At 40.2% G+C, this 25,787-nt stretch overlaps 1 protein-coding gene across 9 annotated transcripts in view; it reads right to left on the bottom strand.

Annotated features, from left to right (window-relative positions):
• MAP7 (microtubule associated protein 7) overlaps nucleotides 1-25,787 on the bottom strand; it is a 164,235-nt gene that overhangs the window by 37,492 nt on the left and 100,956 nt on the right. For all 9 annotated transcript variants that reach the window (XM_067701970.1, XM_067701967.1, XM_067701968.1 and 6 more), the window contains exons 2-5: nucleotides 25,408-25,509; nucleotides 18,107-18,184; nucleotides 2,497-2,660; nucleotides 1,576-1,693 (exon numbers count right to left, since the gene is read on the bottom strand). In XM_067701970.1, the coding sequence (XP_067558071.1) occupies nucleotides 1,576-1,693; nucleotides 2,497-2,660; nucleotides 18,107-18,184; nucleotides 25,408-25,509 (462 nt within the window). The remainder of the gene's footprint in view (nucleotides 1-1,575; nucleotides 1,694-2,496; nucleotides 2,661-18,106; nucleotides 18,185-25,407; nucleotides 25,510-25,787) is intronic.

Genomic DNA, 25,787 nt, shown 5'->3' with positions numbered 1-25,787 from the left:
TGAGTGTGGAAGCAAGAAGTAAAGCTAAGGAACTTGAGTTCCCCTCAAAAATGTTTGAAAATCTGTAATAGGTTTACATGTGTAACGTGCACATGTAAAACAGGAAGCCAGGTAAAAGAAAAATAAGTAAGGTTTTAAAGTACATACCATGACAGCTTTTTTGCATGGAACAAATATGCAAAATTATCCCTAGAATGAAATATCACATGTAAATGATCCTTATGACCACAGATTTGATATGTGCCCCACAGCACATACCACTGGGTCATGAAGGGCCAAAGGAAAAAAACATGCTTTCAAATTTGGTTCACTGCAAAGTTGTGGCAACATGCTTTTAGATCTTTTTAACTGAAGGGGTTATAGAAGACACACTGAATGTTAGGAATGAAAGAGAATAAAGCAAATGAAAATCCATAGTTATTCAGATTAAAACTGAAAGTGGCAACAGCTGTACTGATGGGGTGGTTGGGTGGATAAAGCCACACTGGATGTACTTTGAGCCCTGGTGATGTATTAGTGAAAAAACGTTTTTTTAAGGTTCTATCCAAAAGGATCATTTAAAAAGAAAGTAAACATAGCACATGTAATTACTTTATTTCAATACCTTTAAGTCACCTGAGTCATACTATCAACACTTGAGAAACACTGTGCCACGTCCCAGATCTAGGTCTATGCAACAGGATATTAAGCATGCATTATGACTAAGGTGGTGATGGTTCAGCTATTGATGAACTGGCCCTAGGTCTGAGGTGCTAGCTACAGGTCAGGCAATCAGCAAATCACAAGGATGTCTGTACCAGGTTTTCTAGTACCACCAAAAGTTGTGAAGTGGTGGTCCAGTCCTGCTAAATCGAGAAAGGTGAATGATGACTCAACAAAACCACCTGGGGACAGAATGTAAGACAATGATTTTTCAAAGTAAATTAAAAAAAAAAAAAAAGCTTATTAGACTCACACAAATGAAAAAGAACTGACACACTATATAAAATTCAAGGTGTATTGAATTTACAGTACAAAAATAAAGCCTTTCACTAAATCCAAATTTCAGTACGATTTTACGTCAATTCAAGAACAAGGGAACATCCATTTGCTTGGACATCTACTATTTCTAGCTTCAGAAATCTGTATTTTCTCTTGAAGAGCCTTAGTGTTGCATATACTTTAGGGTCAGAATACATAAGCTCATGGTATTGATTCTGATTGTCAATACTGCTATGGTTCTTCCAGAGAAAAAGACGAAACTGGTTAACCTATTCCATAATCCTGAAACCACTATGCAAATGAATTACTTAAAATAACGTAGAGTTGAAAGTAGTTGTTTAGAAACATTGCATAGATTTCCAATTCTTTAAAGAATTTTGTAAAGGATGAGAAAATCAGCCTGTGTGGAGGGAGGGAACCTTATCTTCTTACCTCCATCACCCTCTTATCCTCAAACAGTAGAAGCATCGTTTAAGTGTAACTTAATTATTTCCGAAGGATTTTTGTTTTGCAAACACAGAATAAAAAAGCAACTGTGACTTGTACTGTCCAGAAAACAAGAGTGATTTTTGAAAGCGGTTACTGTCTGCTTACCTGCGCTGTGGGTACTGGGGCTCCCGTGGAGAGCGCCTCCCCATGACCACCGGTTATGTTTCTGTTTTGGCTTCTGGCTCCTCTCCATTGTACGTCGTACAACGGCTTCATGGCGTTCCTTCAAGGGAAGAGAGGAGCTGATGATTAGATTCCACCTGGATGTCTGAGGAGTCTTCGACTTCAGGCAGAGTGGAGAGAGAGGTACTACTTAAACTTCCTAAGTCCTACACCTTAAGGTGAGAGTAATATCAACCTGGGTGAGGGGTTACTGAAATTATTAGGTGTCAGTTGATAAAGCGCTTGGCATACAGCAGGTACTTAAATAAATGACGATTACTATTAGTACTGGGAGTGTGATGCTCCCATCAACTCACATAAGCCTGGTAGTGCAGGTCTTAGCTTAAACACATGTGGTACTGTATTTTAAAAACAGCATATGGAATCTACGGATGTGGGTAATCCTAACCCCACAACTTAATGGATTGTACGACTTTCTGTAACTTACCTATTCTGAGTCTAAATGTCCATTTTCACAAAAACTGACAACACTTACTCAAGGATTGAGCAAGAGTTAAATGAGACAATCTATGAGAAAACGTTTGTAAATGGTAAAGCCCTACAGAAATCCAATTACTGGGAGTAGTCTTAAGACTTCAGTATAGATGAAGTAAACATAAATAAGTTATAGGTCTAGACCAGAGAAATGAGCTTTTAAAGTTCCTGGGGCAACAGTGACAATCATACCATTCTCTACCTGATTTCCACACCACAACCTCCCTAGAAACTATGACTCTGTAAATCTGCTGCCTCTGAGACATTCTTGGTGTGCATGCCAGCACCTTAACGGGAAGCTTCACAGTAAACGTGCTGTGTTTCTGAAACAGACAAGCCTCCCACGTTTCCCCCAGAGCAGCATCTCACCTTGTCCTCCTCGAGCCTCTGCCTTCGCTTCTCCTCCACAGCAGCCCTCCTACGTTCCTCTTTCAGCCTCTGCTCTTCTAACTTCTTCTTCCGCTCCTCCAGGTGCTTTTCGTAGTGCTGCCTGGCTCGCTCTTCTCTCTCTAACCAGATTATTTCTCTTGCAGCTTCAGGAAGAAAAATGAGGGAAACCAAACACAGGCAGGTTTAAAAACTTAACAGTTAGGGCTGTAGAAACGGCCCACATTTAACAAACATGGATGGGGTCTTTGGTTTTAATTAACCAACCATGGCCTTTGCTTTTCTCAAATTTTCAGGAAAAAAATATTACTGTTAAATTTTTAGCATAACGTAATATGCAAACAACGAGGCCAAAGAAGATGCACTGAATTCTACTCTTTGGGAACTGGAACAGCCCTCTAGTTTGGTATATTATAACTGCAGAAGAGTGCATGCATCACATCTCAATGCTGATAGCGATGTGATGCCCTCAAACCCACAGTACCATCTGTCTCTCTCTCATTAAAACATGTGATATCCTCCAGATCAGAAGTGTGTGCCTTGGGCTTCCCTGGTGGTGCAGTGGTTAAGAATCCGCCTGCCAATGCAGGGGACACGGGTTCGAACCCTGGCCAGGGAAGATCCCACATGCCACGGAGCAACTGAGCCCGTGTGCCACAACTACTGAGCCTGCACTCTAGAGCCCATGAGCCACGACTACTGAGCCCACGTGCCGCAACTACTGAAGCCTGTGTGCCTAGAGCCCGTGCTCCGCAACAAGAGAAGCCACTGCAATGAGAAGCACACGCACCGCAATGAAGAGTAGCCCCCGCTCACCGCAACGAGAGAAAGCCCGCACGCAGCAATGAAGACCCAATGCAGCCAAAAATAAATTAATTAAATAAATTTTTAAAAAATTTACGGAAAAAAAGTGTGTGACTTCATTTGTTTCAACATAGCATTGGTTCTGTAAGTGTTAAAAGGATTTGGGAGAAAATCCCAAAGATTGATAGTTGATGAAAGATATGCCTCACAGGCATATCACACCGAATCAGTAAAAGGATGTCAGGGATCAAATAAGCAGCCGACCTTGTGTCTGAAGAGTTCATAATCTATTTAGGTAAGACTTAACAAAAAAGCCGAATGAAAATATACAACTCAAAAAATATGGTTCAGTGATGGAATGCTTCCTTCTTCTTTACATATATATGCTCCTTCCTCATTTCAGGGAAAAATAAATCCCACAAAACTTTAAAAAATATGATGCTTCCTTCAGCCGTGACAGCTAAACACATTTTTAATGTGAGCTATTAACATTGTTGGCAAAAGTGTCCAAACAAGATATCAAGCATAAACCTGGAGGACACTACGGTGGTATATCAATTAAAATGTTACTTTTTTAAGGGAAAAACAATAAATTCAGAACATTTTGCTTCCTCTAAATATTTGATATTAGAGATTCTGTATTTCTGCTACCATTAAATCTTTCCAGAGCTATTCATTTCAGGAGAAAAATCTACTGAAATGGATCTGAACTGGCTTGACCTTCATGGAAGGAAAAGCATGAGGACAAACCCACGGTAAGTTTGTCCTCTGACATCACTCAGGGTGGTACACAGAGATCTGGGTTTTCCCAGCAGCTCTGCTGTTAACACATAGTGAGACCTGAACAATTTCATTTGGATTTCCGTTTACTCTTGCCTAAAACATGAAGAAATTGATCTTCAAGGTTCCTTCCTTCCAATGTTAAAAGCCCATGGTTTTAAAGAAATTCTCAGGCCCAAGTTAAAAGTTTACTCAGAGAAAAAGCACATAGTATGTGCTCAATAAATATTTACTGAATGATTGAATAAATTAAAAAAATACTCTGAGAACACATATTAAAAGTAACAGATAGACAGCATTATTCACAATAGCCAAGATATGGAAGCAACCTAAGTGTCCATATCAATAGATGAATGGACAAAGAAGATGTGGTATACATAGGCCATGGAATATTACTCAGCCATAAAAAATAATGAAATCTTGCCATTTGTGACAACATGGATGGACCTAGAGAATATTATGCTAAGTGAAATAAGTCCTACCTAAACTTGGCCTTAATATCTTTATTTGGTCTTGTTCTGCATTGCTCTCCAAAACATCCTCGTCAATCTCCCTGGAGACCTTTCTCCTTACTGTACCTCCTAAATAAACCGTACTTCCCCCATCTCTTTGCTCCTGTGGTTGCCTTGCTGGGAAAGTTGCTATCCTTTTTTTTTATCCAAACAGATCCATCCTTTAAGGCAGTAGCCTCATGAAAACACAGATTGCTGGGCTCCAATCCTCATTCATTTCCACTTTTTCTAGGATGGGGCCCAGTAATCTTCATTTTAAACAAACTTCCCAGGTGATTCTGGTCCCAAGTGATTCACTGATGGCATATGGAGGAACACTGCCCTTAAGGTCTTCTCCAGAAGCTTCATCTCTTCAGGGCTCATTGCTGCTCTTATGACATCTACCACAAACTTTAGCATTTCTTATACTCTGATTTCTATGTAGCAAAGGACTACCCCCCCCCCACTTTTTTTCCACTCACTATAGTGTTTTTCACAACTTGCACATAACCAAGGGTCTTACTAATTAATTACTTCCTGATTCATTGAGAACTACTTCTTGACTCATTCACCCATAACTGTCTGGTCTTAGGCAAATTACTTAACTTCCTTATGCCTCACTTCTGTCAGGGTAAATTCTGGCTACATATAGGACCTTCTCATGGGTTTACTGTGAGGATTAAAAGAATCATTACATCTAACACAGTTAGAATAGTCCTCTGCACTTTGTAAGCACTCAGTAAATATTAGCCATTATTGCTAGATTTGTCATCATCATAATTCCAATTCAGAAAATTAAAGGTAGCTCGTAACATTGTGTTATCAGTCACAACAGGGCTAGACATTATTACAACAATAATTAGTTTTATCCCAAATAATCTTTTAAAGGAAGAATATTTCTTTATCAAACTCTTGAGTTCCACTTCTAATTTTCTACCAGGACGTGGAGATCCTATTGCAGTGCCTTTTTAAACAACTGTCGTCTTTAAACAGCCATACAGAGAACAGGCAAACAATGGTGAAATAGCAAACAGCAGTTTCATATTATTGCAGAGTATGCTGCTGACTGCTAGGATTATTACCAAGTACAGATCATGCAATCTTTTAAACTGAAGGATAATGTAAAATATTTCAATATTTTAATAAGAATTGAAAGTTAACTAATTCTAGGAGGTTTGGTTATTTAAAATATTCCCTGTGGATAATAGAAAATATCAAAGTTTTGTATTTTCTCATTAAGAAATGAGACTTTTGAATGCAAGAAAAAACATCAACAATTGCTATGGAGTGAATTGTGTCCCCTCCACTGCAATTCGTATGTTGAAGCCCTAATGCTCAATGTGACTGTATTTGGAGATAGGGCCTTCAGGAGGTAATCATGGTTAAATGAGGTCATAAGGGTAGGGACCTAATCCAATAGGATTACTGTCCTTATAAAAAGAGACACCAGAGAGCTCACTCTCCCTCTCTCTTCACGCTCAGAGGAGAGACCACATGAGAACAGAGCGGCCACCTGAAAGCCAGGAAAGGAGCTCTCATCAGAAACTGAAGCCTACCATAGCCTTGATCTTGAACTTTCCAGCCTCCAGAACTGTAAGAAAATAAAGTTCTGTTGTTTAAGCCATGCAATCTATGGTAGTCTGTTATGGTGGTCTGAAGAGACAAATAAAACTCATTCAGTATTTAAATCATTAACGTTCACTAATTTCATAGCGGCAGCTCTATAAAAGAATAACATGTCCCAAAAAAGGACCTGTGATGAATATCATTAACCTTTACTTTTGTGAAGTTATCAGTTTCTCCTGGACTCTGAGATCATAACATAAAAATGAAATGCAAACCCACTGTGGCCCCTGGACCTTAACAACCCAGTCCCATCCCTGAGCTGCTGCCACCAGGATTATACTTCAATGACACTGTAACAGTATGTCAGTGCCACACAAAGGGGAAATTCGCCATCAATCTGAACTCTGTTTAGAAACACACAGTGACTCGTGTACTAAAAGGAGTTTGAAATGAAAGGGTATAGGATAGAGTACAAGCTCCGGCTTCACAGGAACCTGAGTCCACCCCCCACTCCTGCCACCCTCCAGTATGTGTCACTGAGCAAGCAGTGACTTCTGTGGTCTCGTTTCCTCGAACCGTCTTCCTGAAAGGGCTGCCAGGTGGGCTCGCGGTAACATATAAAGTGCTTAAGGCAGTGCCAGGTACATGGTAGGGACTCTGTACATGTAGATAATTATAATGAGTGAATCTTTATGATCGTTATACTAACTCCTGTCTTATCGCTACAGAAAAAAGGCAGCTAAACAGAAGAACACAGATAGGACAGAGAACCAGATGGTGCACTCGTGGGCTGGGTCAACTCCCGTCCCAGTCACATTCGACCATCTAGTGCCCAGCCTGGTCCTTCTGAGCAGGCTTACAACAGTGTGGGTGAAGAACGTGTTCCACTACCGTCTGAGGGAAAGAAAATGGTGACGCTCAGAGAATAGAGCAATGTTAACACTGAACCTCTGAAACACACACAGCTTAGGTTCATGCTAGGATATGGAAGGATATGAATAGGTTACTGGTAACACTGGCTACCAGAACAGCCAGTAATATCATGAAAAGTCAGAAAATGACAAGTGATAATATCTGAGTTTGGATCTTGATTCTGCCGCTCATTCTGTGTGACCTTGGAAAAATTAGCTAACCCCTCTGACTTCTAAGTTAGAGTGTGTACAGAATGTTCTCCAAGGTCTTTTTCAATTCACTCCCATGACTCAGTTGTTTTTACCTTTGAGGACATATGAGGGATTACAATTAGGTTTCTTTCTGTTTTGATTCTGAGGGCTAAAAATTTAATTTTTGTGCTTTATCTCAATAATTATTGTGATTACTTACATTCAAATAAATTTCATTTTTATGTTGGTATGAAAACACTGATTGTTTTGTGTGTGCTAAATATTAATAAAAAAAACGGCTTAACTTGGTTAATCAACCCTGGGAAGGGGTGCTGTGGACTGAAAAATAAGAGCATCTGTGTAGGAAATACTAATTACTTTTATTTAATAATGAAGAAATGGGAATGAAAAGGTAACCACTAATAGTATGGAAAATTATAGCACAACTTCTAAATTAATATGGGCAATCATGGAATGAACAGTACTTGCATCGAACCGACGCCTACACCTCTACACCACCAACCCTACCCCTACCATAAAAAGGGAAAAAAACAAAGTTTAAAAGGAATGAAACTAAGCTAAAAGGAATAAAACTAAGCCTATTAGTTAAGACTGAGAGTTTTAGACCAGGCCAAAACTAAAAGCTAAAGGAATAAAACTAAGCCTATTAGTTAAGATTGAGACTTTTTGACCAGGCCAAAACACAAAACACCCAGTTACATAGTTTGAAAGAAACAAACCTAAAACAAAGTGTCAAAGAAAATAATGAATGAACAAATAGCTAGCTATCAGGCAAATGAAAATAAAATTGTAATAAATGTGGGAATAATAATCCCATTTTGTCTGGTAGTAAAAATCAAATGAAGAAAAAAACTCCAAAGGAGATAAATAGCTCTCCCAGGACCACATGGTCTAAAAGAGGTAGAGTTGAAATTTTAAGTCAGCTCTGATTCCAAAGCCTGTACTTTCTGTTACTACACACTATTTCCTCCGTATTCACAACTTCCTGCCTAAAATTTCCACTTGAATTTCCTGGTCAGATCCACCACATAACCTTACTCATATCTGCTTATTCATCCCTACCTCTGCTCTGCCTTCTACGTTCTGGTAGCAGATACACGACCTCCTAATGGTTTACAAAGTTAGACCCCTCGAGGTCATTCTCAATTTCACCTCATGGATGCTCCAACCTAACTCCACACTTCCACAATTGACTCCATCATTTTACATCAGAATTCAGCGTCTCCCCTCCCAACCTTTCGATTCTACTGTATTTAAGCCCTCATTCCCTTCTTATTCCTGGTGTTTAGTCTATCTCCTCTTCACATCTATCCTTCATACTGTTCTCAGAGACATCTTCCCCCCCACCCCCAAACAAACCCAATGTCACAGTCCTGCTTGAAAACCTGTTGGTTCCCCACTGTTCCCCAGTTCAACTCCTTAGATTGACCGTATAATCACGTACATTTTTACAAGCTACCTCCTGCCCAAAACACCTCTTCCCACCTGGCAAACTTCAACCATCTTTCAAGTCCTGGGTCAAATGGCCCTTCCTCTGGAGGCAAAGTCACTCCCATAGCTCCTTCAGACTCCTACCTGTACTCTAGATCGTAACTACTCTGCTCTTACTGAGTTCTTCCCCATATAAAACTGTGTCTAGTTTAGCAGATGATAAAAGTAAGTATGATGAATAAATGAGCTAAGGAGTTAAAGGATTATATGACTTCCAAGCAAAGTGATTTACATTGAGCCTTAGTGTTAATTCAAAGCCTTCTCAACAAGTCATTTAAACTGTGTTTCTACTTTCCTCTCATTTGAATATTACACTGGAGAACTGCCTGGTAATAAGGATGACCCTGCAGATACCCACAACACCTGTGTCTCCTGCCCGAGGGGACTTCCTACTTTGCCTTCTCCCCTTGACATAGCGGTAGACTAATGGGACTGAGGTGCTGAGACAGAGCTGAGGTGCTTATACTTGTGAAATGTCTAGACCCTTTCTCTGGAGATAGGAAAGCAATACTGTGCCAGGACTTCTTATCTTCAGAGCTAGGCCTAAAGGAGGGTTTAGCCTCAGCTAAAGTAAACGGAGTTTTGCTAAAGCACACAGAGCAATGGTTGTCCTTGGAATCTTTTTGTTACTGCCTCGACCTTAATCCACTTTCACTCCTCATAGAATGTTGCCATCCTCTTCCCTGGCTGTCTTACTGAGCCCCAGCCTACTAGACCAGAAGCACACACACCCCTCTATCTTTGTCTCCCTGTAGCTCAGAAACATTAGGTTTCTCCAATCCCAGGCATCTAGGTCAGTCTCTGGGGTCACATGACCTGCCATTCTCGTCTCTATCACCACCATCATCACGGTGAGCTGTGCTCAGTCCTTTATGCTGACACCAAGTGATTTACAGGCAGTACCTTCATAGCTGATAGCTGCCAGTGAGGTAGACATTGCTACTAAACTTATTCTATTAAACTTATTCACAGAGAAGTGAAGTAACCTGTCTGATGTCTCAAAGTTAGTCAGTGGTGGAACTGAAATGCAAACTCTGGACTGTCTGACTCCAGAAGAAAACGAGGAACCATTACGTTAAAAGGCAGGATTTGGAACACCTCCCCATGACTGAAGTTCCTCCTCTAGATCGGGACACAGTGTTCATCCAATGTGAAGATCCTGATCTTCTAATGTCACTCTTGGCCTTCGGCATCATCTGTTTAAAAGACCATTTACTTTTCAGGCTTTAAGACCTTTGAATTGTCAGCTTTAAAGGCAAAGTCAACCTGGGAGAAATAAAGAATGGCTGCTTAGTCACAATGATTCACCTTATGTCAAAGCTTCAGCCTCTGAGTTATCTAATCCATCCCGCAACAAGCATTTATTCTTTCCAGTCCCGAGCCTGACTCATGAGGCAGTGCTTTGGTATGTGCTCCTGTCCGAATTCCTCCCACTAACATGTACTCTGATCCTCTGGTTGTTCATAACCTGCCTGGAGGCCTTGGGAGCTTTTGTACACTTCATTCATTAAGTGACAACTTTAGGAGGTGGTTGACCACAGATCTGTCAAAGTTTTATCCAGTAAAAATTCGGATTACAAAGACTTTCCCAAAGTCTGTTTTTGTTTTTGTTTTTTTGGTGTGTGGATAGTCTTATTAAAACCAATGACTGTCTATCAATGATAATAATGTGAAATGTAAAACCAGGGACAGTTTCACTTATGATGCTAATCAGAGTACGGCATCACTGTTTACTAATTAATTCTAACCTCTCTATCAACATTTTTGAGATGAACATTCTAAGCCAGGTTGAAATGATCATTTATCTCTTGACTGCACTCTTATTAATACTGCTGCCCGAGGTGACAACACACACTGAGTAAGAAGGGTGGGGAGGGAAGCGAAGCAGAAAAGCTGTGACTGGAAGGGCAAGGAAGTCTGGTGAAATTATCTGAGAAACAATGCAAAAATAATTTAATTGAAGGTCAAAATCCTTTTCATGTTATCTTATTGTTATTTCTAATACAATATATTATGATAGGTCTCCTGTACAGCTTTGAACTTAGCTATAAAACCCAATATGAATGAACTGAATGAGAGATTTGATTAACTTTATTTTTTCTTCATGAGCTATGAGTCAATCATACAATTCTCTGATAAGCTTCCATGATTATATAGACTCTCAGAAAGCCCCCAGCTGGGAATGTGACTCCATTCGCATCAATACTTCAAACTTTAACCTGTATCACCTTCAAAAAGGGAAACCTTATATCTTCCTAAACACAGAAGACTATTCATCTGCTAAATATTCCTTTGAATTTGTCAACATATCGTAGGACTATTAGTTTCATAACATATATGAAGACCAAGCAGTTTTAAGGCACAACTATTCTATAGATTGCCTTTGTATCCTTGCTCGTCTAACTGAGAAAATGCTTAAGAATAAGAATTTCAGACTTGTTTGAGTGGACAATTATAAGGGTGGGTATTACCTGATAATCTGGTAATGTCTAACTAATTTGCAGTATACCTGCTGCATTCACCTCTACTTACATTGAAACATACAGATTTACTATTCATTTACCATTCAACCAACAATTGTTAGACATCGACTACGTGCCAGGCACTATTCTAGGTACTAGGCTATAGAAATTTAAAAATGACACAAGTCCTTTCTTTTATTAAGCTTATATTCCAGTGAAAGCCGACAGACAACAAACAAATAAAATATATACATGCTTAGATACTGACAGTGACGTGGAGAAAAGTAGAGGACTAGTTTGGGGGAGCTGCAAATTTGAGTAAGATGGCCAAGGAAGGCCTCACTGAAGAGATGGCATTTAAACAATATCGGAAGGAGGAGAGAGAATGAGCTACACGCATCTCTCAGGACAAACATTCCAGGTGGAGTGCATAGCAATGTAAGTACCAGGAGGTTAGAAAATTGATCTTTCACTTTAAGAGCCCAGGGTTCCTGGCTTAATAGTGACCGCACATCAAATATTAGGTGAATGAATATGTGAATTAAAACAGCAGGAACTAGCTGTAAAAAAAGGTGGTGGTGGTAGTTAGTATTACTTTAAACTATCTAAAGTCAAAAATTTATACTATTGCATAAATTCTACATGCTTTGATTCTTGTAGATGTTTCTGAAGAGAAATTAGTAACCAGGATCTATTCCAAGTTCTTACAGACTCTTTTTTAAATTTTTTAAAATTTTTTTGTGGTACGTGGGCCTCTCACTGTTGTGGCCTCTCCCGTTGTGGAGCACAGGCTCCGGACGCGCAGGCTCAGCGGCCATGGCTCACGGGCCCAGCCGCTTCGCGGCATGTGGGATCTTCCTGGACCGGGGCACGAACCCGCGTCCCCTGCATCAGCAGGCGGACTCTCAACCACTGCACCACCAGGGAAGCCCACAGACTCTTAATGGACTCCAAGGCTAACAAATGGTCAATGCCACAAAATTTTCTCAAAAAGATATCAGAATCTGCTCCAACACTTACATTTACCCTCTGGTTCTGTGTCAAATGGACAGTGAGTACAGCACCCATGTACCTTGCTTGTGCATGAGGAAGCAGAATAGCTCTTCCTCCACGTGAGAGCTGGGTATGTGCCCAGCTCTGAAACTTCGGAAAATCTACCACCGCATCTGAAGCATAGGGACCACTCTCTACTTAACCGAATCACCACTTGTTCAAGAATGTAAACATTGATCTTGGTGATCCTGTCCATATTAAAAATATGCTTAGGGGCTTCTCTGATGGCGCAGTGGTTGAGAGTCTACCTGCCAATGCAGGGGACGTGGGTTCGGGCCCTGGTCTGGGAGGATCCCACATGCACGGAGCGGCTGGGCCCGTGGGCCACAGTTACTGAGCCTGCGCGTCTGGAGCCTGTGCTCCGCAGCAAGAGAGGCCGCAACAGTGAGAGGCCTGCGCACCGCGATGAAGAGTGGCCCCTGCTTGCCACAGCTGGAGAAAGCCCTCGCACAGAAATGAAGACCCAACACAGCCATATATAGATTTAAAAAAAATAAGAAAATATAGTTGATATGGCAGAAAGAAGAAAGGGTCTATTAACTATCCCATTTTTTAAGATTCAGTTCCTCCCTTGAGCTAAATTATCACAATGCACTTTTAAAATAAAATAAATGACAGTCCATAAAATAACTTAACATCAGCAACTATGGCAGGCTCACACAACAAAAAGTACAACTGGGCTTCCCTGGTGGCGCAGTGGTTGAGAGTCCGCCTGCCGATGTAGGGGACATGGGTTTGTGCCCTGGTTCGGGAGGATCCCACATGCTGCAGAGCAGCTGGGCCTGTGAGCCATGGCCTCTGAGCCTGCGCGTCCGGAGCCTGTGCTCCTCAGCGGGAGGGGCCACAGCAGTGAGGCCTGCGTACCGCAAAAAAAAAAAAAAAAAAAAAAAGTACAACTATTGTGTTAATTTGCACCTAAATGTGATAATACAGAGTGAAGTGTTTAGAACACTGCTTGGCCCACAGTTAGTGCTCAATAAACATTATTATTATTAATGAATAATATTAATATTATTAAGACGTAATTAAAGACGGGTAAAATCAGGAAAATCAGCAAATATTTATTATGCATCTGTTTTATATTTAGCTCTGTATACTGGGATAAAAAGAATTAGAAAACCATGGCCATACCCTTTAAAAGTTTAAAATATATAAAACCAGAAAGTTCTATAAAGTCCAAATAGAAAAAGTTCAGTAGCATATAAAGTGGCACTAGAATGTGAGCTAAAATATGATAGTTATGCAAGATATAGAGTAAGAAAATGAGAGTTTCCAAAAGGGGAAAGATCATAAAAACCAGGAAGGCGTCAAAAAGAAGGACTGGCACTAACCGTGACCAAGCTAGAGGAATGAAGTACATCCATGAGATAGTTTTGGGTAACTAAAATCTAAATTTACTAAGGTCTGAACTAGGATGAGTGCATAGGCAGCAAATTTAAAGGCATGGATCTGAGACCTATGTTGAAGACAGAGGCCTGCTGGTCTTGAGACTAAATGGATTCAGGGATAGTGAGTGTGGCAAATTCCACCTACAAACCAGGCTAGAGGTAGCTGAAGCCCCAGCTAGAGGGCTAGGCTGAGTCCAGGCTGACCACTGGTACCTACAAACAGCTCAACAGGTCCGAGTGGAGACTAGGCAGTGCACAGCTCTGGACCACCACGTTTCATTCTGTAAAAGATGCGGTAGTTAAGGCTGGCAGAAAGATGCCAGTGCCTCCAGCAGCAGGAGAAAGCATCAAAAATAGTGGAAAGATAATTGGGCGGGGCAGGGGGGATGCTGGTGCAATTGACCGAGACACAGAAATTCCTCAGAGGAGTGTTCTGGAGGGAAAGTTGATGGGCAATGTAGTTGTATAGAGCGGGGGTCCCCGACCTGCGGGCCACGGACCGGTAGCGGTCCGAGGCCTGTTAGGAAGCAGGCTGAACAGCAGGAGCTGGGGGGTGGGCAGGCGAGCAAAGCTTCACCTGCCGCTCTCCACCGCTCGCATTACTGCCTGTACCAACCAACCACCACGCCCCCACGGAAAAACTGTCTTCCACGAAACTGGTCCCTGGTGCCAAAAAGGTTGGGGATCACTGGTATAGAGGCTGAGTTTCAGATGACAGGAAAGCACCTACTGCCTTATGAGTAAGTTGGAAATGTGAAACCCACATTATCAAAAAAGGAGGGTTGAAACCATGACACAACCCTCCTTTTTTGTACAATTAAAAATACAATTCTCCCACTTACCCCAGGAAGAAAACCAAAATTAAAGCTTAGAAGAGAGATGGTAAAAAAGATGCAGAAGTCAAGAGAGAGAAGTTTGAAGGAACGGCCTGAATAGAATCAGATGAAATAGTGGTTGAGGAGATTTCTTCATGGGAAAACCTTTTAAGGCAGAAAAATCAAGCTTTCAGAGTGCATATGCTCAACCAAACAAACAGAACAGTCCCGTACTTGAAGAATTATGCCTGATTTTACGTGATAAATTGAAGGATAATGTGGAAAGAGCAGGCCACATGATATAATCCTACCATAAAGCATTAAAGCATGACTCAGAAATTTATCCTACAGAAAGTTATTAATAGATCCTCCCTGTTTGTAGAACAGTACAAACATGACATGCAGCCCAAAACAAAGACCTTTATTCTCCCTTTTAACTTGCTTTTTAAAAATGTGGATTACAAAAAAAAAAAATCTTTAATGATTTCAATGTTAATTTCAACCTACATCCAACAGTGAATAATCAATCTCACTGGCCAATAACTTTAAACTTTGCTTTGTTGGAATTTCTGGAATGTATTTTTTTTCTAACTTGGAAAGCTTTAAAGTTTGATAATAGTTGATATTATCAACTGCTTTCGTGTTTTCAAAAAGTACACCCCAAAGACCTGCTATTAAGTGACAGCCCTTCCTCACCCCTCCCACCTTTTTTTTTTTTTTAAACTATTCTACTCCCATCATAGCTTCTCCACAGCACAGTTTATATTTATGGGTAGTTTATCAGCTGCACTTTTTCTTTTAGAACTAAAATTTTTTTAGAAATTACCCTTATGTATTCTAAGGCACAGCTTAAATTAGATGCTAGATTTTAGATGACTCTTTTACAAATGTACGTGTGCATGAATGTTTATTTGTGTATTTATGAAGATTAGTTTCTACTCTGACAGCTTAAAAGAATAGGCCAAAATTTAAAAGAAATTTTAAAAGAAAATGCAAATAATGCAGAAAAAAATAAAAATGAGTAAAATAAAACAGAAATATGATAGATAAAAATGTATTTCATTAAAATTATGACTGTCAATGACAACAAAAGAGATAATATCAAAATTAAGGAAAACTGGGAATTCCCTGGCGGTCCAGTGGTTAGGACTCCTCTCACTGCTGAGGGCCCGGGTTCAATCCCTGGTCAGGGGAATTAAGATCCCACAAACTGAGTGGTGGGGTCAAAAAAAAAAAAGAAGAAAAACTATGGTATTAAATACGGTAGGGTAAGAAGAAAGAAAAACCATGTCTATGATACGCTAGCTCACCAACAAAGTAAAGCTGTGACCACAGGATAATACAATAATCTGAACGTTACTTTGACCCATATAAGAATCTGATAAGCAGGTTGGGTCTGTTACCAGATGCCCTTTTGCCACCTGTCTTGCGTCAGTGCTCTACAGTCCCCACCTCTTCTAGCTCCCTGGATGACTCCTCTTCATCCTCTAGTTGGACGTTCAGGTGGCCCCTGACATCCTCAGGCTGGGCTAGGTCCTTCTGTGGGGTTCTCGATGCCCCATGTGCATACCCCTTCAATACCACCCTCTATTAGAATTGCTGTGTGTTTATCTGTTCCCGCCTCCCCACCACTAGACGGTAGCTAGCCCTGGAGGGCTGGGCCTCAACCTTTATTCATCTTCTTAACACAATACCTAGCAAATAGAGTTTTTAACTATATAAACTAATAAGCCATGTTCTACATCATCGACATGAATTAAAATGGGGCCACATATTAAGAAGAAACCCAGCCACACAACAGATAAAGTTAGGCAACTTGTAGGGAGAATCTGCAGGCTCAGAGCTATACAACTTTATAGCATAAGAAGGGAAATGATTTTTGTGTGACTAGCATATTTATACTTTCTACAAAAAGAACTAATAACGCGTGGATCTGAAAGACAAAGAAACCCAAATGGAAAGGTATGAGTTAAGGTGCATAAGCTAATTCATGATGGGATTTAAATGATACAGGAGTCGTCTCCTGACCCTAGGGAGCTACTTTCACTCAGGTAGATACGAATCCACACTGCAGTCCTAAGGAGACATTTAACAGTGGGAAACCTAACCCAACAGGGATGGGGCGGAGAGGGGAGAGGACACAAGTGCTTATCTTTGCTTGGATGGATCCAAAACCAGAGTGTAAATACTTATGCTCGCCTGGAATCTCTTCCTGCTTTAGTAGCTCTGCCTTTCCCTCTCAGCTCTGATCCACTTGTCTAACTGACCTTTACTGGGGAGCAGTGGGCACAGTTCACAGAAGAAAGGTCTCCAGACTACATAGCACTCCAAGCAAAGAGGGACCCGCCTCAGGGCCACAGGCAGCCCTGTTCTCCAAGAACCTACCAGCCCGAGGGAGACCTGATAGAGGCAGGGAACTTCAAGCCTGGGTGCAAACTCTAAACACAGAAACACGCAGCTTGTTTACTGCCAGCAAGTCATTGAAATCTGTGTTGAAAAAACCTTGGCAGCAAAAGAAATGACCTCACATGACCGTGATGGCAAGGGAGAGAAAGAGACCTGTGTTCAAAGAATGTAAACAATGTCAACAGACTTTTGAAAATCAGCTTCCAGTGAATTTCACAAATTTGGATTCTTGAATACAAATAATCAGAGATGGGATATGGGGCTGGGTTTTCCAACTGAAACATTAACGTTTACAAAATGCAGTAGAACTTTAGAAAAGTTATAGGTCATCCACTGGAAAGACTGTGGCAACCTAACTCAGCTCTGGTTTTAAAATATCCAGACGCTCTGGAAACAATGAGACACACTGACTAGACATTTCATCTTTCCAAGGCACATAAAGAGAGTATCCTGTTTTAGCAACTTTGCATAAATGGACATTAAAGGAGGAGTTGGCACCAACATCCTTGCTCAATGTTCTGGAAGACAAGGACTGCTGAGTGCTCGGATCTTGGCTTCCTGGTAAGCTCGTCCTGTGACCCAGCTCTCTAGGTGATTACGTGGCAAATGCTGCAGTTGCTAACCTTTTGCTAGGGCCTTAGATAACAAAAGAAAAATCAGACCCCTCAGCACAGGTCTTGTGTTTTTCCTGACAGCACATTGGTAGCATCAGTCTATAAATTCAACAGCAGCATTATTTTAACATCGAAAGCAGTGAGTGCCCTAGCAGTGCACAGTCTCATAACTGTTCACATAAAAAGAACCACATGCTGACTCTCCTGGTATTTTTTTTTTTTTTTTTGCATTACGTGGGCCTCTCACTGTTGTGGCTCTCCCGTTGCGGAGCACAGGCTCCGGACATGCAGGCTCAGCGGCCATGGCTCACGGGCCCAGCCGCTCCGTGGCACGTGGGATCTTCCCGGACCGGGGCACGAACCTGTGTCCCCTGCATCGGCAGGCGGATTCTCAACCACTGCACCACCAGGAAAGCCCTAGTTCTATGTTTATATCAACATACTAAATTCTGTTTCCCAATCCATCTGCAAAACTCATAAAGGCATGCTAGAAAGCATGCTTATTAGAGTGATGTCTGTTTGTCCATCATCCTCGAGGGGAAAAAAGTAACATTTCAACAACGGTGTCCTTGAAAGATCAAGCGAGGGCTGCGGATACCTAGCTGCTTCTCCCGCTCCTCACGCCGCTCCCTCGCCAGCCGCTGCCGGTCATCAACGCGCAGCACTGGTGGAGGGTCTGAAAAAGAGAAAAAAAAAACATGAGAAGAGGGGCAGATTTTGAGAAACGATATACACTGATAAATATCTTTTTGTCCAGTAAATCTGATGAATGAAATATTACTACATCTTACGTATAGTAACGTGACAACAATTAGTACATGTAACTATACTTTCAGTGATACACTTTATTATAATTTTCCTGAGAATTTCCAAGTATTATCTTCTATTTAAAAATATTACATAAGAGGTTAGATTCTAAGAGATCTCATCACAAGGAAAAAACCCATTTCTTTTTTTTTTTTCATATAAGATGATGGATGTTAACTAAACACATTGGGATAAACATGTCACAATATAAGTCAAGTCATTATGCTGTACACCTTAAACTTACACAGTTTAATTGATGCTGTATGTCAATTATATCTCAATAAAACTCAAAAAAATAAAGTAAAATAAAAAGACACACAGTCCCCCCAAAATTTGTGTAAAACATAACTGTGCCTTTGGCTTGTATTTATCAAACAATATATATGAGGTTTTGTGTTCCTAAGCTACTGAACCTCTATTGTTTTTATGTTTCAAAAAGCCTGTTCCTTAACAGCACATAGACTCCTAAGTGAATTTATTATACTAAATACATGTTCACCAGATAGATGTGAACAGCCCAGCTCTGGAGTCAGACGGGCATGAGATCACTTCCGGTTCTGTCACTCACTTGCTGTGAGATTTGGCCGAATTACTCACTCAGCTCTCTAAGCCTTAAGCTATGATATAGGGTTCATGGGTTTTTCACTTATTGCCTATGAGGATAAAATAGAACCTATCTATCTCACATCATTGTAAGGATTAAATAAAATAATGCTTGTAACAGCGTTAGCACAGTGCCTAGAACTTGATAAATCTCAATAAATTCACTCATTTACTGAACACACTGAATAGCTACTGTGCACCAGGCAGTGTTGTATGCGCTGAAAAGAGAGCTATTAACAAAAAAGACAGAAATCTTTGCCCAAATGGGGTTTGCTTAGGGAAAATTTATGGAATAAATAAGTAAAATATAGAGAGTGAAAAAAAGGGCAATATATAAAATGTTAGACTGCAATAAATGCTAAGGAGATAGCAAAGCAGCCAAGGGGATTGTGAAATGGCAGGAAGGGGAGGTCTGACATTTTGGATAGGTGCCAAGGGAAGTCTAATTGTGATGGTAGCTTTTATGTGTAAAAACCAGATGGAAGTAAGGGAGCTACCCGTGCAGATATTCCAAGAGAGGAAAAGCAAGTGCAAAGGCCCTGAGGTTACGAGTACCTAAGGTGTTCAAGAAACGATATGAAGATCTGAGCCACTGGAGCAGAGTGAGATCAGTAAGTGATGGGGCCAGAGACCTGGGGGCCTGGTGAGGACTCTGGATTATGCTCTGAGTGAGATGCCACCACGGGGTTTCCAGCAGAGGGTCACATGAATACACTCACTCTGCCTGTTACTAAATAAAAGGAAAAGCATAGTAATAATAATGATGATGATAATTACACTTAAAATCAGCTTTGTTTTCCCTGCTACTTAATTAACATCACAATTTTAAGATCTTATTAAAAATAGAAACCTACTGGAACAGTACTTTAGAGACAACTGGCAGAGCTTCATCAACAGACTTAAAGGACTTGCATCACAAATGCGTCTTAAACGCCACAGAATTTGTACATTTAAGGGAAATAAAAACTGTCTAAAAGTACATTAGGACCTGCATAAACCTGGCAGTGTGTATCATGGGCAGGACCAGGCGATGATATTTTATGCTTTTCCTTTGCTTTAAGGTATGCTTTTTCAAAAAATTCATAATACGAACCCCTCACTAGCTCATACTCATTATGATAATTATTTCCCAGATTTACTAATCATTTATGAGGTCTCAAATATTTTTTATGTAGAAAAATGTGGCCTCTGGTCCCAAAAGGTTTTCCTCTGACACTAGAAGAGGGGCACGTGGACTCCCCTCAGGCACTTTGTTAAGGATCACAGACAGGGGAGTTCTGCTGTCCTTTGTTTTTGGAAGTGACAGCCATAGCAAAATGGTATTTTGAAGAAAAAGTGATCTGAGAACAAAAGCCAAAATGAAGTCAGAAGAAAGACTTCCAACAATTACTTATTGCTTAAAAGAAGTCCTTAAATAATGAGGTTTTACTCCCTCATGAAAACTTTGATTTTATTATGAAACTTGAAAATCAACTTTATTTATAAAAGCCACATAGGCACATTATAGAAAGTCTGTAAAACAGAGTCTATAAAGTCAAATTTTGTTCATGGAATATGGAGTATGTGACATTTCTAGCTTACTTTCAAGTACTTGCCAAATTTCACACAAAATTTTGAAAAGAAGGTTTTAATAGCAACGTATGGGACACGCACACTCATCCTCATCTACCTTCTTCCATCCAAACCAACCCTGAGAACTCTAAGTCAATAACTGATGTTTCTGCAGTCATGAGGCAATACTCAGTTATGCAATGGAATGCTTGCTTGCCTTTTAGATGCATAGTTGGAAAAGAGCAATGCAAGAGGGGGCATAGTTTACCTCTGATTTCTATGCTATCATTTCATATGAAAATTACACTCTTCACAAACTGTATCCTGTCTGGTAACAACTGTATACAACAACAGGCTGTATACAGTTCTATGCAGATATATCAATAAGAACTATAAATAAGGGCAATGCTTAAGAGTCGGAATATTCCCACTGTCCACCTTTATCACTTCAGTACTGATCTCAATCAGTATTTATTTAGAATTAGGTTTGAGGAAGTTGAGAACAAATGCAACACATTTCTAAAGTATAAGATGCATACTGACTATGATATGCTAGACAGTTTCGGTTGGTTTGGGGACCTGGCAATAGAAAATACTGTAGAGTGAAAAAGGTATTCAGTTTGAATTCTGTTTCTGCCCTTCTGGTCACATTAATAAAAAGCCACTTTGATACTAGAATGTTAATAAACACCCTGTGACAGATGAAAGATGGCTGTGAATGCAGGTAGGGAAGAGCAGAGCCTGGTCAGTTTTGTTCATTGTTATATTCCCCATTGCCTAGGACTATATTTGACAGGAAGGAAGGCATTCGATAAGTACTTATTAAATGAATGAATGAGGGGACTTCCCTGGCTGTCCAGTGGTTAAGACTCTGTGCTTCCAATGCAGGAGGCATGGGTTCAATCCCTGGTCAGGGAACTAAGAACCCCACATGCCAAGGGCATGGCCAAAAAAAAAAAAAAGAGAGAGAGAATGAATAAACAAATGGGCCAACAGTTTTAGCTAACTTTCAGAGCCAGTACACTTCCATTAAGCATCACTGCTGGGGCAAACTCATACCAATCTTGTAGTTGACAACAGACTTTTTAAAATGTAAATACTAGCAATTACAATTTTAAGATTTAATAACTAAAAACTGATAAAAATGGTCTTTAAAGGTAGGATTTCAGAAAGAAAAAATACAATTGAATAATTCCAAGTAAATAGTGAATTTTCTGTAATTTTTGTCTCCCTCTCATTTCTACCCTCATATCACTTTTCTCTGGAACAAAATGAAGGTATAGAAAATGATTTGACATCACGAACATTTCACATTGTTTCCCAACAGATCTAACGTTGTTAGAATAGAACTGAGTTACTTATTCTCAGATGGAGAAGTTTTAAGAGAAATAGGATTTCGGTGGCGGTAAGCTTGCAGCTACACTCTGCATCCAACCTCCTACCTGTGATGATTGCAAAGTAGAGGGACTACCCAAATGAGGGCACTTTTAAAAGTGAAAGGGCGTGCTGATAAGAGTCTGTCTGTGGCGACGTGTGTAAACCTGGACTATTCTGCAAAAATCGGAACTGAAGAGTGACACTCAAAGATCAAGAAAATCAACTCACTTTGACAAGGCTTTTTTCCAAGAACTCAGTAGACCTTGACTCCTATCTGAACCACTACTGTTTATACAGTAAACTACTTCTGTTAGGGCTTTTTACAAGGACTTCCATATATATTATCAGTTTATTCTTCACAATAATCCTATGAGTTAGTCAAGCAGCTAGTCATTCAATGAAGAGTTATTGTGCCTATTTTCCAAATGAGAAAACTAAAGGAAATAAATGCATGTGACTAAGGAAGGTGGCACAGTTAAGTGTCAGAGTTAGGCCTTAAAATCCCATCTTTAACTCAATTCTGTCCCCCCTTTTCACAGCCTGGCATCTACAGTGTCATTAGAAGCAGAAAACAGCTGGAAGATTACAGGTCATGTTTTCCTCCATGAGGGAAATTTATTTATTATTTATAAGAAGAAAGTTCTACTGGCTCTTCTAAAGACTTGTGGTGGGGAATAGTAGAGGGATAGGAATTAAGAGGCATTTTTAATAAACTGGAGTTTCTGCTTTTCTCAGGTACGTGCCCAGTAGTTCATGAAGAAAATGCAATTTTCTCTTCTAATCAGGTCAAACTTTTACCATTTGGGTTACAATCAAGGACGAGGTGAAATGAGTCCTCTAAGAAATAATCGCTCGAAGCACAGAGGGAATGCGTGGGAAGAAGATTCACAGCTTGTTCTCAGGAAAAGCTTCACAGTGGATGTGACAACTGAGAAGGATCGCCAGAGACACACTTGCTTTAAGAAGTGTGGATGGCATGGGAGGAGGGTGTTACAGAAGGAGAACAATGTAAGCTTGGTGTTTCCCAAAGTGGGTGGAACAGTGGAGTCCAAGGCTCGATTTTAGGTCATACACAGACAACTTTTTTTGTTGAAGTGTGGTTGATTTAGTGTTGTGTTAATTTCTGCTGTACTGCAGGGTGATTCATTGATACACGTATATACTTTTTTTAATATTCTTTTTCATGATGGTTTATCATAGGATATTGAATGTAGTTCCCTGTGCTATACAGTAGGACCTTGTTGTTTATCCAGGAAATTCTATATATAAAAGCTTACATCTGCTAAAAAACAAACGAACAAATAAACAAAACTTTTACCATTTGGAGGCAGCTGATGGAGTTCTGAAGAAGCATCTCGCACTTCCTCAGTTAACAGTAGTCATAAGCAGACTCTGTAACTTTACAAAGTGTCTCTTTTGGACTTGGTTCAAGTATTCACAGCTGAGAGTACCCTTCCCTCTTGGATAACACAAGACACAGTGTGCACATATTTATAAAACACCATGAGGACCTTCCGTTACATGTTTTAAACGTAAAATATTAACAATTGGAATGTGAATAGATGCTTTCTAAATCAGAGATGTTCTAGAGCATAAGTATCAGAAAGTAAAGGAGGGCAAGAAATTTCACGAAAATTTACTGGATAAAAAGGGAACCTTTTTCATTGTCAGGATACTTGCATCTGGTTAGGGCAATACTCAAAATATCCCCCAAACAGCATGTGCTTCTTTTCTTTTTAAGTTCCTACAGTAAGAAAATCAACAAAAACTGCTTTAGACAGACATTCCTGTGACTCATATCCCATAAAATCAAAAGGTTTTACTCAAGCCTGGAACTCCAACTTGGAACCTCTTATGTCACCTTCAGAGATACTCAGGAAGATAACATCGTGGTTTTAAAAATAAGAGTCTTCTATGTATCTTTGCTATGTGTATACACAAGAAAGCAGATGTAATCTGAAATGAAACGTCTCCTCACTGAACTTGACTCCGGCAACATAAATCAAATGGCTCTATAAAGAGATGGCCAGTTGGAGCAGAAAAGATGTTTTGGGCCTCTATATTTCTATGCACTCTGCATATGTCTCTTCTGATAATGGAAATACTGTGTTAGAATGATTTATTCATTTACTGGTTTACTCCACCATACTGTCAGCTAGAGGGTAGGAATTATGTCTTTTAATAATATTTCCCTACTACCTATACAGTACTAGCACCAGATAAATAAACAAGTTATCGGGATATAAAAGTATAAATTGCACAGTAAAGAATGTAGCAATTAGAAGCAATGGTTGATGGGGAAAACAAGGGAAAACCAGTACAAACCATTTAGCTATGTTCAATTCTCATGGTAAAACAAACGGGATTTTCAGACTAAAGAGCTTCTACTTCTACAAGGATGCTCACTGGAGTATAAGGAACAAAAGTCCACTAGAACAAGCTGCATGAGGACAGGGGCCCTGTTGATTTGCTCATACAGTATCTCTCACAGTCCCAGTCATAGGGCAACTACTCAATAAACATTAGATGGTGGCTGGGCTTTGGGTGGATAGATGGATGGATAAATGAATGAAAATGCAAACTGACTAAATGGGGAAATCTTAGCCTACAAATTAAAACTCCACTGAAACTACACATCATTTGCCAGTAATGGTTACTCATGCAATACCTGCAGGAGTACTGGTTATTTCTCTCCTAAACGGCAAGCTAGATTTACCTTCTCTGTTCAAGACCTTTTCCACATGGGAAAAAAAGCCCCACAAAACTAGGTGCAATAGGGAATGTTTTCTATGGGGCTAGGTACCGTCATTTCCATCTTTATTCTCACTGATTCACTGTTCTTGAGTGACTTTGGCCTTGGATGCAGCAAGAAGTACGCTTCCAAGAACCTCATGGGGTGTTCAATTTGCCTTTACCTTCCTTTGACTGTCTCTTATCATCAGACTGTAAGTTAGTCTCTCCCAAGGACCACACAATGGTTGATACCTGGAAGCAACTGCATTGTCTGTTCAATTGTTTGTATTATGTTTACAGAGTGTTTGCTTCGTCGTATCACTGAGTGGAATAGACCATGAATCACAGGCTATCAGATGAAATTACTGTGTAGGTGTACAATCATTGCAGGGAATGGAGAACAAAAACATCATTCTATACCAGCTATACTGTGTGTAATGATTTCCTTAAGTGGTTTCTGAAAAAGTCACAAAAGAGATATGCAACAATGCTGGGCATACAGGTACAGAAAATGGTGTCATATCTATCATTTCAGGCAGAATGGCAAAATTATTTCCTCTTACACACTGCTTGACAGTAAACAGTGCATTCACATACACCATCTCACTGACTGTCAAAATGATTCTGAGAGGTAAGTAGGGCATAGCCTTGAATCTCCATTTTAAAGAGAGAAAATCAAGGTGTGAGAGGTTCTCTGACATATTCATACGAGTCAGTCTGAGTGTGTGTTTTGGTGGCAGGACTGAAACCAAGCTCTCCTAAATTCTAGCATGACTAAGCCCTTTGGGTTAACCTTCCTTTTTCCACAGCAAAGGCAATGCATAGTACCTGGTTTATTTCCTGTGTGGTTGCTATTCTGTCCTGAAATAGCAGAAGCAGGCCGGTTGGAGGCCGCGGTTTTCTTATCTTGCACTTTGTTGCCATCAGGCGCTATACAAATGAGACAAAAGAGAAAAGACATATTTAGTTTCTTAAAATTTATTCAGAAACATTCACATATTCAACATTTATTGTTAACCCTTGTATCAAATGCTAGGCTAGATTCAGGAAATATAAAGATTAAGCAGCCAACAACCCCTGCCCTCAAGGAGCATACTGTCCAGTGGGAAGAACACATTCAAAAATCAATAGCCTAGGGGCTTCCCTGGTGGCGCAGTGGTTGAGAGTCCGCCTGCCGATGCAGGGGACACGGGTTCGTGCCCCGGTCT

This window comes from Pseudorca crassidens, chromosome 13 (genome assembly GCF_039906515.1).
Source record: "Pseudorca crassidens isolate mPseCra1 chromosome 13, mPseCra1.hap1, whole genome shotgun sequence".
Taxonomy (NCBI): Eukaryota; Metazoa; Chordata; class Mammalia; order Artiodactyla; family Delphinidae; genus Pseudorca; species Pseudorca crassidens.
Note: the sequence above shows the minus strand (reverse complement) of the source record. Positions and strands in the feature narration are given on the sequence as shown.